The sequence below is a fragment of the Chelonoidis abingdonii genome, chromosome 5, assembly GCF_003597395.2.
Source record: "Chelonoidis abingdonii isolate Lonesome George chromosome 5, CheloAbing_2.0, whole genome shotgun sequence".
Lineage (NCBI taxonomy): Eukaryota > Metazoa > Chordata > Testudines > Testudinidae > Chelonoidis > Chelonoidis abingdonii.
Genome location: NC_133773.1, coordinates 7,782,678 through 7,795,928, shown reverse-complemented (window position 1 = coordinate 7,795,928; position 13,251 = coordinate 7,782,678). Strand labels below are relative to the sequence as shown.

The 13,251-nt window shown below is 46.8% G+C and overlaps 1 protein-coding gene across 1 annotated transcript in view; it reads left to right on the top strand.

Moving 5' to 3' along the window:
- ADGRL3 (adhesion G protein-coupled receptor L3) overlaps positions 1–13,251 on the top strand; it is an 836,368-nt gene that overhangs the window by 712,071 nt on the left and 111,046 nt on the right. Inside the window, 2 exon segments of the mRNA XM_075066059.1 lie at positions 7,237–7,446; positions 11,351–11,571. Of these exon segments, the coding sequence (XP_074922160.1) occupies positions 7,237–7,446; positions 11,351–11,571 (431 nt within the window).

Below are 13,251 nucleotides of genomic sequence, written 5' to 3'. Positions count from 1 at the left end.
AATTATGTGTGGAGGGGGGATGGTCAGACAATAATTATTTAATGACAGAAGACTCTGTGATTTCAAAAGTTAAAGCTTTATAGCCTTCAAAACACAAATGGTCAACATCTCATGTCCACATATACAAAATAAATATCCATAATTCAAACTCTAATAATTTCTCAAGCAGCACTTTTCATACTTTACCTAACTGTGGGTTTTGATTTTTATTGATGGAAATATTTTTTCGTCAGATTGGGTGTGCAGTGAAATCAACGTTTACCGGCGTTTACTAATAAAAATCGAATCCTCCCAAGTCTAAGTCTTGTAGATGTTAACTTAAACCGACAGTGACAGCATTTTGTTTGCAGCTACTTCCTCTACCCCAAACCCAATAGATTATTTTGCTCATTGAATCATACAATCATAGAATATCAGGGTTGGAAGAGACCTCAGGAGGTATCTAGTCCAACCCCCTGCTCAAAGCAGCACTAGCACCAACTAAATCATCCCAGCCGGGGTTTTGTCAAGCCAGGCCTTAAAAACCTCTAACAGTGGAGATTCCACCACTTCCCTAGGTAACCCGTTCCAGTGCTTCACCACTCTCTTAGTGAAAAAGTTTTTTCCTAATATCCAACACTTTTTTACAGCCAGTTCTCTGAGGAGAAAGCCACAGGAAGGGGCCAGAGGGGCTGGAATGCTTGGCACTCCTGGGTTCTGTGAAAACTTCCTTATTCCATGGAATTTAAATAGCACTAAGCTCCCCCCTATTGATTACCTTCACCATCAACACCTTTCTCATGGGGAGAATGAGGTTCAGGGTGACTTCCTCTCTGATTAGATTCTGTACTCTCTGGAACATGCAGTTCTGCTGTGTGTAATTGAGGAATCCTTTGATTCACGTGCCCAAGATCAGTTTTATCCGGTTCCTCCACTAAATAAAGAGATTGTTGTCCCTAGGAAGCGTGGAGGCAGAATTTCTCAGTCATGACATATTTTGACCTCTCAAAGTGGCAATAGATACCATTTTAATAAGAATTGGATTCATAGCTTCCAAGGCCAGAAGAGACCATAGTGATTATCTAGCCTGACCTCCTGTGTAACACAGGCCAGAGAACTTCCCCAAAAGATGAGTGCTTGGAAGAAAATTAAAGGGCAGGATTGTCCCTTGGCCCTCAGGTAGGTATGCAGACTGGGCAAGCTAAGACAGTGCCAGGTGTCCTGCCATCTTGCATAGCTGCCCAAAGGCTGGGCCCAATAGCTGGCAGCAATGTGAGCTGAGCACTAAGGCTGTGTGAGGCTAGATCAGGTGCTGTAGTTAGTCTTTCCAAATAAAACAGAGACGGTGTTGCTCGTCGTCACTCCAATGATGAAACAAAGCCAGAATGAAGAAGCAAGAAAGATGCAATCACTGGACCTGAATTTCCTCTCACTCACACCTGTGTAGCACTCATTTTGCAGCAGCGAAGTGACACCTATGTAAGTGAGACCAGAATGGGACCCCATAGTGTTCACCACACACTGTATCCATGGTAACCTGCAATTCAGCTTTTCACTTAGTAACATAGAGGAAGGTGACAACTTTATATCTTCTTTACAGTTTAGTGTTTTGGCTGTTTATAATAAAGGACAGGACTGGCTGATTTCGGGGCAACTCCACACCAGCAAATCCCCTCCACATCTCTCGTTACAGCTCCAGAAGGGGCGACCATGATCATCTAATCTGACCTCTTGTACATTGCAGGCCACAGAATCGCACCCACCCACTCCTGTAATAGGCCCCTGCCTCTGGCTGAATTAGTGAAGTCTTCAAATGTTGATTTAAAGACTGTCTGTAAAGCCCCCTGTCATCTCACCTTATCTGTGTAACATACCGTAGTGAGGAAATGCAATGTGGACATAAGGACGATGGGCTCTCGATAACACACTATGGTTGATAATGGTTATAAAAGGAGTGACGGGATTCCAGTCCATTCTGGGCAGCTACAAATCTCAGGAGCAGTGTAAAGTATCCACCACTGCCAGCTTAAATCTGGCCCACTTGGACCGAAGCCCAACCCATGCTGCTGCCTTCCAAGCCAGCTCCCACTGGTCGCACAACAGCCATATTCCAGCAAGCCAATGACACTTTCTGTAGTTACCATTTGTCATTCCTCCACCCATAAGCATGTTACTGTCTCCCTTCCTAAAGGCAAAGATTAGCTGAACAAAAGCACCCTCCGCAGCCAGCAGCTCTGTTTCAGCACCGTTTACCTCTACTGAGCTTTTTAAGAGGGAAAGAGAAAGGACCTTTCATTTAAGGGACAAGCCGTTCTGTCATAAACTGACATTCACTAGAGTTGGTTTTATTAACTCTGTTCTGGAGCACAGGTAGTGCACTGCTGGAACTGTCATTCATCTGTAACACATTTCACAGCCTGAGCAGTTTCTGGGCTGCCTGCTCATCCTGCTGTGGAATTGGCAACCGTGTCTGTGACACACACACACAATGGTTTTCAAAGCAGCGATCTGTTTCTACCAGTCTGCTTCCCACCAACGCAACTTAGAGCCCAATTCAAAAGCTGAGAGTCAAGGGAAGTTTTTGCATGGACGAGGATCAGGCCCTGAACTCCAACCCCAGATATAAAGCTTATGACAAATACAGAAGTGGTTGGGTTTACTGGTTTGTTCTTTGAATTCCATCCAGCACTTTGTTTCTGTAAAATAAACATTTCTAAAGGTCTAGAACCCAGAAAAGAACAGCTGCTAGATTTTGAGCTGTATAGTGACAGAGCATAGAAAGCCAGCCACGGACCCAGCATGCTGGTTGCTGAGGGTACCTTTTCTACACTGCAGTGTAAACCCAGGGGTTGAACTCAGGCTGAAGCCTAATCCCCCCTTCCACCAACACATAAATTGTGCTAACTCAGGGCTCATACTTAGGGTCCCAGACCACACAGGGGTGGCGGGTCAAAGTGAGGTCCAGGGTTCAAGTCCTGTTGCTTTGCAGTGTAGCTACAGCCCCACTGGACATGTGCTCTGGGAGTCTGCCAAAAGTATCCCATGGGCCAATTTTCTTTGTCCTCTGGATGGTTGATTTTTCCATTTTGCCCCACAAGCACAGGGCTAGCGCAGCCCCATTTTGGGAGGGTGCTAGGAAGTCTGGTTAGACTCAGGCCTGCAAAATGCAGCGTAGATGCCGGAGTCCCAGTTTGGGACCCAGGATGCAACAGTTCCTAACCTGGGGTTACAGATGAATGTAGATGCTCAAGCCCTAGGTTGACAAACTCGACTCGAGTTCTATCAACCCGGCTCTTATGCTGTAGCGTAGTGGTAGTTAGGCACTAACTATCCCCTCCACAGAATCCCAGAGAAGATTGTTCAGAAGCTCAGGAAGGATGTGCAAATGGACAGAGCAAGGGCTAGTGAAACTCAGGGGAAGCCAGGTCTCTGGCTGGTGAGATTGCTTCCTCTTCCTCTCCTTCTTCCTGAAGGAAGTGCTGAGGACTGAAGGACACTGCAGGTGGAAATGCCACATGGGGATTGTGCAGCGGCGTGGTGGAGATCACATCAATACAAACTCACAGAGGTGCTGACAATCAAGAGACATCCGAGACTGTTTTGGAGGGGACCGAGGGTGGCTGCCCTGTTACGGTCTCTATTTGTGATATTTTATGCAAATTATTTAATGAGTTAATTTATATTTTTTTTAATAATTTATATATAACCATAAATTTCAGTGTAATGAATGTGCAGGTTTAGTGCTCTTGAAAGGCCAGTTTAACAGGCTTGGTCAATGAAGTCCTGGTTTAAAAGCTGGACAAGCTGCCCACATACTTTGCCTCACCACCAGGCATGAGCTTTGGTCTGGAGGCTTTGGGGACTTGCTCTCTAGGGGTAACAGTCTTCATGGCCCATGCAGTTTTTGGCCTCTCTGCTGAGTCTGAGGGCTTGTCTACATTACCCGCTGGATCGACAGCCAGCGATTGATCCAGCAGGGGTCAATTTATCACGTCTAGTCGCGATAAATCAACCGCAGAGCGCTCTCCCATCGACTCTGGTACTCCACCAGGGCGAGAGGCGGAGTTGATGGGAGAGCGTCGGCCATTGACTTACTGCAGTGAAGACCCTGCGGTGAGTAGGTCTAAGTACGTCGACTTCCGCTACGTTATTCACGTAGCTGAAGTTGCGTAACTTAGATCAATCCCCCCGCGCCCCAGTGTAGACCAGGCCTGACAGTGCAAAGTGTGAAGCTGAGTTTGTGCTGTGAGAGCTGGAACTGACACCCACAAACTGATCCCAGATAGGGGCCATCAGGCCTCTGTTGGACAGGAGCTTGTAGTAGCCCACAGGTGAAAGGCTCTGTAGCAATGCACTGTAGTGCCCATGTCACACCTTTGGGAATGAGGCTAGCTGCCTGGAAAGATGCATTTATCAAATCAAGTTCTGATCTTTCCTGGAGCCTGCACAGACAGAACCTTCCACTCCTTGGCATGAGGGCAAAATCTCCCACCTCTTAGTCTTCTACCATCAACTGCCCCACCCACCTCTTACAGGGACTGTTCCCATTAACCAAAATGACAGCAACAAAACCACAGCAATAATACAAATACTAACACAACTTCCCAGCTCACTTCTACATTCCATGTTTGGCAATATAAATTCATTCCAACAGTTACAATTATACCAGGGTCTTCATCCTAACTTAAGAGGGTGTCATATTTATGATGCTATACAGTGGCACAGAAACACTGGCCGCAGTCAGTAGGAGTGGTGAGACTAGATCCCTTGGTCTCCTGGCTCCCAACCTGGCACATGCACCCCTAGGTGTTTGCTGGCTGGGATGGTGGCTCTGCCCTCTCTCCTACAGCAGATCTGACTGTGCTAGAGCTTGGGCACTGGAAGGTGAGAGTGATGATCAATAGAAAGCAAAGCGGGCCAGTTTGATCTTGGTGTGTGGTGGTGCCCAGCCTCCTTTGACTTGCACTCAGCAGGGGGTGGGTGGGCGGGCAGGTGCAAGGGGCCATACCTCTGTTCAAGGACTGTGCACTGGAGATCACCAGCACAGCTCCTTTCTAATCCTCCCGTAGTATTAGCTGCCTGAGAGAAGAATTATCTTTTTCTCCTGCCCCACAGTACCCAATCCTTTCTCAGCTCACTCCCAGTGTGGTCCAGAACCAGTGAAGGATAACAGCTCTCTTCCCCCTGCCCCCTATATCAGCATTGTACGTGGCCCTGGTGACAGAACCCCTCTGACCTCTCCTCTCCTGCGTGGTCCTGGGGAGCTGTCGGACTGTTTTTCACCACCTCCTCCCTATAGGGCAGCAGTGGGGAGTGTGCCTGAGGACCTGACTAGACAGCCTTTCATGCCCACTTTGCACTCGGAGGTGTAAATAACTCTGCAGGTGGCTGAGCAGTGGAGAAGCAAGACCTGGGGGTTTCATGTATTCCACACATGCTTGGTGTGTGCATGGAGCCAAGCGTGTAAAAAGAACAGGCTGCATCCTTGCTCATTCCACATGAAGCTGGGGCACTCTGCTATCAGACGAAGAAAAACTCCGGAAAGCTCCCCAAGTACAAGGCTGACTTTTTGTCTGGAGTGTTACTGCATTTGTGCTGTTAGCCTTGGGCGATCGATCCACACATTCCGAAGTTCACCTGATTGTCTCTCCCCTTTATCTCCCTGTGCCAGCTGTATACTTTCTGTGTCTGTGTCTGGCAGCTCTCTGAAGCTCTGCCTAGCACTGCCTTCTAATCAGGCGAGCTGGCCTGCTTTGCAGCAGGGCTGTTAGGGGAGATGTTATCCACCACTTCCCAGCAGCTTCTTGCAAAGCAGAGCAAAGGCAAGGATGGGAATTTGTATTAACATTTTTGCACCAAGTTAAGAGGAAAGTAACGAGTGTGAAATTACACAGAGATAAAACAATGCACAAGAGAAGAATATGCCCTTTCTTCCTTGTGTGTGCAGTGGGGATGGAATAGACATAGTATCAGGGTTGGAAAGGACCTCAGGAGCTCCTATAGTCCAACCCCCTGCTCAAAACCAGACCAATCCCCAGACAGATTTTTTGCCCCAGATCCCTAACTGGCCCCCTAAAGGATTGAACTCACAACCCGTTTTGTTGCTGTTGCAATAGACATATGTTAAATCTGTGCTCTTTGGCACCTCTGCAATCATAGTCTCTTAAACCTTCCAAATTCCAAAGAAAAATGACAGGAATGCTTTGGGAATAAAACCTCCTGTAATCTCTTTCTAGTCACAGAGCTGACTCTTTATAAACAGCCTGTAGGGGCTATCAATTGTGCTGAAAAAGCCCAAGTGCTGAAAGGGTTTGCGTTGTTTTTGATGGGTGCTGACATAGCAGAAGTGTATATCAATGGATTCCTGACGCTGATGTGGCTTTATCATTGGCAGAGAGGCAACAAAAAGGGTAAATGAATCAGCGTTCCCCTCCATCTGTCATAGACTTTTCCCCATAGCAAAACACCGTGTCCTTTGCTTGCAAGATGAATGCCAAGTGTCCATGCTCTGGTTTGGGAAGCAGATGAACGGACAAACACAGAAATAGGTCCAGTGGCATTTTATTGGTGGACCCCAGCATCCCGCTTTCCACCGTAAGAGCCCCCAAACCAGTCTTTGCTGCTGCTGTTCTTCGGGCACGTGGTAGCCTGAAAGGGGGAACATCCATGTGGACATTACTTCTGGGTAAGCAGAAACTAGACCACATTGCAAGGGAGAACACACAATTTCTGAGCCACATTAAAATCCTGGTTAAATGTGGATTTAAAAACAAAATGGTCAATAAAAGGTCTCTGTTTATCCAGGATATTGTTCCAATATTCATTTTGGGTTCCCAGCTCCAGGGTTTGATAAATCAATATTTTTTTCCCTTCCCTTGTGAGAAAAAGAAAGGAAAATAATCCCTGTGTTTGCCATAAGCTAGGCATGAGACATACATTATCTTAATGATCCCTGCGACCCAATCTTGAGATTTGAGTCTGTTCAGTTACCTTCCCCAATGCCTTACTGCTGTATTCACAAACAAACCCAAGCAAAGAGAAAGGAGGTTGTGTTTCAGGTTGTGGCTACAGTAATGCAGAACTCCATTCTGGGTAGTTTTAGTCCTAATACCCTTCATTAGCTATCGGTCCCTTGTGCCAGTGCTTGGAAAGTGGATACAGGAGTCTATCAAAGGGTCTCAGACAACCTGGCCTTTTTTCAGTATTGATTAACTGACGTGCAGCGTGTGACTGATTATTTTTCTGTTGTGTCTCCAGCACAGCGACACAGTTCACGACCTGCTCCTGGATGTTATCACTTGGGTCGGCATTCTGCTGTCACTCGTCTGCCTCCTGATCTGCATCTTCACCTTTTGCTTTTTCCGCGGGCTCCAGAGTGATAGGAACACAATTCACAAGAATTTGTGCATCAGCCTCTTTGTGGCCGAGCTTCTCTTCCTCATCGGGATCAATCGAACGGATCAGCCAGTAAGATATTTGGCATAGAAATATGGAAACATCTCCTCCCACCTTCCAATGGTGTTAGCTGGGTCTGATCCAGGAGCAATATGAATGTGGATACACCCTACACTCATGCTCATCTTGTTGCAGGATTGGGGCCCTGTTTGGTAACCAAGAGTGAAATCCTAGTCCTTCATGCTCAGTGGGAAAATCCCCATTGACATCAATGGGGCTAAGATTTCGGCCCAGATGTCTATTTAAAACATATACACCAAAAGTGTGTGTTGTTTCATGTTTCCCCAGCAACAACACAGTAATTCTCAAGAAGATGCTTTCTATTGTAAGCCCTCCTTTCTGATCCAAAGCTTATTGAAGTCAATAGGAAACTTTCTGTTTACTTCTGTAGGCTTCCGATCATGCCCATATGATTTCCTGAACAAATTCTCCTTGGGGGCTGAAATTCCTACTGTTTGTTCTCCGCTTGAATGTTTCTGAGTAGTGCATTAAACTCCATCCGGCTGTGTTTGAGAAAACCTCAACTTGAGCAAAAAAAAAAAAAAAAAATCCAAAGGAATAAAAGGCATTTTTCACAAGACTATTTCAGGTGCTCTGTTTGTGCTCACATACATCAAAATGGCTCTTTTTAAAGAAAAAGCCTTCAAACTTGGCGAAGACTAAGGATTAGCACCTTTGACATCTGTGAAGCAATTTGGTTTACAAATCTCTGGGTTCTAAGCTTTGAAATGAACAAATTCTGACATTCAGTCTGCTGTATTCTACTGACTAAGAAATGCCTGTGACACACTAGATAGCAGGGGAAGCATACACCATATACAAGCAGTCACCTGGGTGGAGCCCTGCAGACTGACAGAAATATTACTGCAGTGATGACACATTCGCCATTTTCATCCCCGCAGCCCCACTCGGGATGGCACCTTCATCAGAATGGCTGAGCCTACGTGACAGTGATGTTCCAATAGCCGCTCCTGGTGCTCAGTCCTCCTGGTTGCTGGGCTCCCCATGTTGAGTGCACTGCCCTCAGCTGCCATTGAAGTCAGTGGGTGTGGAGGGTGCTCAGCACCCATCAGGATGGCTCAGCACCTTGCATGATGATTGAGTTCTAAGAACATCTACTGGAACCTCAACTCCCTTATTGAATGTGCCATCGTTCAGAAAAATACACAGAGGGACAGATCCTGTCCTTCCTCCATAGGCAGCTAAGGCCTGATATATAGCAGAAATGATGCATTCCTGCGGAAGCCAGACCCAGGAAGAGCAAACCGGGGATGCTTTAGCCCCTGTGCTCTGGAGCTCTGTACTGCAGCTGCTCTCTGCTTTGCACCAAAGAAGAGAGGGCATTGCTGGCAGGAAGGGCAGGGGGCAAGGCTCTGGGTTGGGGGCAGGAAGGAGTCAGGGCTGTGAGTTGGTGGCAGGAAGGGCAGAAAGTGGGGCTGTGGGTTGGGGGCAGGAAGGGCAGGGGGCAGGGCTGTGGGTTGGTGGCAGGAAGGGCAGGGGGCAGGGCTGTGGGTTGGTGGCAGGAAGGACAGGGGTCAGGGCTGTGGGTTGCTGGCAGGAAGGACAAGGGGCAGGGCTGTGGGTTGATGGCAGGAAGGACAAGGGGAGGGGTTGTGGATTGGTGGCAGTAAGAGTTCAGGACTGTGGATTACCGCCAGGAAGAGCAGGGGGTGGGGCTGTGGATTGGTGGCAGTAAGGGGTCAGGACTGTGGATTACCGGCAGGAAGAGCAAGGGGTGGGGCTGTGGGTTGGTGGCAGGAAGGGTCAGGGCCGTGGGTTGCTGACAGGAAGGGCAGGGGGTGGGGCTGTGGGTTCCCAACAGCCCATGAAGTTTTACTCCAGTCCACGCAAGGCCCAGGGAAGTGATCTTTGTGCCGCGTACTCCACAGAGGCTGGACTTGGGATTCACACCCACACGCCATGGGCCGGCAGCAAATCTGGAGCACAGTATTTCTCTGGCTATTAGGGACTATATCAATAGTTGCTGCCCTTACGCACCTGCTAAGCAGAGAATTTTAATCACTTACCAAAGCCACCACCTAGCTCTTACACAGCACTTTTCATCAGCAGATCTCAGAGCGCTTTACAGATCTCCGCACGCCAAAATCTGGGACGGTCACGCCCAATGGCGGCTGAACCAAAAGCCCTAACCGGTTCAGTCACCTGCTGTGCTTCTCAAAGCTCTGCTGCTGGTGTGGCCAGTGGGAGAGGCAGGTTTTCCTTTCACTCCTCCAGAACCATCCATTAGCGTATAAAAGGAGAGGGGCTGACCTTGCTCTCTTGATCAGTGGCAAAATGAACATTTACCTTGACGGGAGCAAGACTGCCCTGACACTAGGCTTTTTCCAGGTGCCTACGGGAGTTAGGTGTTCAACTCCTATTGACCTTTAACATGGTTTAGGTGCCTTATTCCCTTAGGTTCCTTGGAAAGCCCAGCACAAGTCATGTGTCAGTGCCCTTATTAGAGAATCATTTCAGTAATTCCATCTCCTTGTGAAATAGACAAACGGCATGTTCTTTGTGGTTTTAAATTCCATGTACAAATGGTGTGCTCATTTGCAAAAGCATCCCCGCCCCTGGGTGGGTGTCTCTAGAAATATGCTTTGCCAAGGTTCCAGTCTTTGTTTTCCCCAAACAGCCACTGCATATACTCCATATTCAAAGCCAGGAGATCCTTCCCTAACGTAGGGGCACTTCTTCAGTCCTGGCTAGTGTATTCTCATTGTTACTGACACCTTTTTCACTAGCAACCTGTTGCAGCAGGGAGTTTTCACCTTTTCACCATTTTTTTAGTGGTATATCAATGTGTTCACTCTCTTTGTAGGAGCATGGGCTGCCTCTAGCACATGGCCAGGTAAAATACAATAGAAATCCTGGGCTAGAGCCCCATGGTACTGGGGAGAAGCAGGAGATTGCAGAGATCACTGAGGTTATGTTGTCCATCCCCTTGTCAGTGCAGGGTTGTTCCCAGCACTGTATTTGTTCAGGGCCAGTTGGATCTCAGTGGATGTGTGTGAAAGAAGGTCTTGCACTGGAATCTGTATTTTCACATTCCTCTTTCCTGACTTTTTTTTTTTTTTAATTCCCTTATCTCCTCCCCTCACTAAAACTACTGAGCAATGAAGCCCGCAGCATATACCCATCCCTGCTAACAGCACCTAAGAGCATTTACATGGCTTGTCAACATCTGGAAACTTTCCCACACAACAATAGTCAACAGAGGCATCAGAAATAGAAACATGGTCTTTATGATTCCTCAACACAAGCCCCTGATGTATTGAGGCATATATGTGTGTGTGTCTTTGTGTAAATAATATGTGTCTATATATAACCCTACATGTATAACACACATATTATACAAAACTACATTATATAGAGAATTATACACATGCACATGTATATAAATATATACATGCGTGTGTCTATAATACATACGTATATACTACAGACATATATAACATAAATAATATACATTCTCATATAAATATAGATTACATTTTAAGTATAAAGATATTTAAAGTGATCTGAGTTTTTGTTCTCATATAATGTCTATTTATTAAACCAAGGCGTTAGAATATTTCTGTGTTAATCCTGTTTTATGAGAAGCAGGGAACAATTGCTTCAATGATTTGAATCTGAATATATCCCCTACTAAGAATCCAGACTGATATTGTGGGAGTGCAGTAGCTGGGTACAGGGGTTTCAGCCAATGATATGCTTAGCATAATATGCATAGAACGTAAGTTTCTTTGGGTAAGCTACAGCCACATATATATATTTATTCACATACACAGAGAGATTCTAGGATTAGTATCGTGTGCAATAACCAAGGACATCAGTGGTTTTGTTACGATGATTGTTAACAAGTTTGTTTGGGAGCAAACCTCTGCCTTTGTTTTATTTTGGACTCTCCCAGATTGCCTGTGCTGTGTTTGCTGCCCTCCTGCACTTCTTTTTCCTGGCGGCGTTCACTTGGATGTTCCTGGAGGGGGTGCAGCTGTACATTATGCTGGTGGAGGTGTTTGAGAGTGAACACTCGCGAAAGAAGTACTTCTATCTGGTTGGCTACGGGATGCCTGCACTCATCGTGGCCGTGTCAGCAGCGGTCGACTACAGAAGCTATGGAACAGATAAAGTGTGAGTTGAACTCTGCCATGCTTGGACCTGTGGAAGAGAAGCAATGGTTGTTTGTGGAACTTGTCTGGGGAAGGATCTGCTCAGTTTCTGTGCGCGCTGATGAGAACCAGACTGGGAAATTAAGGACCTGATCCGAAGATCACTGGAGTCAAAGGAAAGTCTCCTGTTGACTTCAGTGAGCTTTGGGTTAGGCCCTCACTGTTATTAATCTGTTTTGTGCTTATCCCTTTACTAACTATGACCCACATCTGCTATGGTAATGGCTGTGTGCCAGAAGTAATTGTGCATTGGTAGTGGAGCCTATGGGATTGCTCCAGAATGACTCCTGGTTTCCACAGCCCTGCAGGTGTGAGCAGGCTGAAATTTAGGCCTGACAAGACCATATGCAAGGTCTAGGCAAGTGCAGCACACACATCCCCAGCCCGTGTACTCATTGCACTGAGATTCTTATAAGGTCCACAGGATGACATGCTGCTGAATGGTCACTGCACCCTTTTTACTGGCAGGCAAGAGAGTAGGTGAAGTGCTGCTCAGTTGGTGTCGGCTTTGTTGGGAAACACTACAACCAAGAATATGGACCAAGTGCAATATAAAAAAACGTAACTAGCAGATTTTGAAAGGAAAACATTATACTAGACATTTCTCAGCATAAGAGAAGATGGTCTGATTGGTCTTCCTTGGCACACGCAGAAGAAACACTGGGAAATGGTCATTGAATGATTTAACAGTTCAAAACCAGGAAACACTTGTACTGGCCGTAACAATATGGTCTGCTGTAACCTCTCTGGCATTGTCCAGGGCTCATCTGCAACCCAGGGTCTGCCCCGGAGGCCAGATCCCTGCTGGAAAAAACAGGAAAGAGCATGAATAGGTTTTTAATTGGCAGTGAGTGAAAGTGAGCAGATCTATTTACCATGCTAACCCCCACCCCCCAACCCCTAAACAAGCAAGCTCTCCAGCTTTCCTTTCCACATGTCCCTTATCTCCCTGAGCCCCTTGGAGATCTGTGCTCGACCACTGTCCTGAGCCAGAGGGAGTCCCGATGACAGTACTGCTTCCTCTGGATGCTGGCCCAAAGACATAGACTTTAAAGCCAGAAGGGACCATCATGATCATCTAGTCTGACCTCCTGCACATCGCAGGCCACAGAACTTCACCCGTCCACCCCTGCAATAGACCCCTAGCCTCTGGCTGAGTTACTGGAGTCCTCAAATCTTGTTTTAAAGACCTCAAGCTACAGAGAATCCACCATTTACACTGGTTTAAACCTGCAAGTGACCCATGCCCCATGCCGCAGAAGAAGGTGAAAAAACACCCAGGGTCTCTACCAATCTGACCTGGGGGGAATTCCTTCCAAACTCCAAATATAGTGATCAGTTGAACTCTGGTGGCGAGACCTACTAGGCACAGTGTAGTAACTCAGAGCCCTCCCCATCTAGAGTCCCATCATTGGCTGTTGGGTGTATTTGTTAATAGCCGTCGCGGATGAGCCATATGCCATAGTAGATAATCGCAGCATATCACGCCCTCCATATATTTATCAAGCTCATTCTTACAACAAGTTAGTTTTTTTGGCCCAACCACTGCCCTTGGAAGGCTGTTCCAGAACTTCACTCCTCTGATGGTTAGAAACAGTCACCTAATTTCAAGCAAACATCTGTTTCTGTGCCAACATTGGCC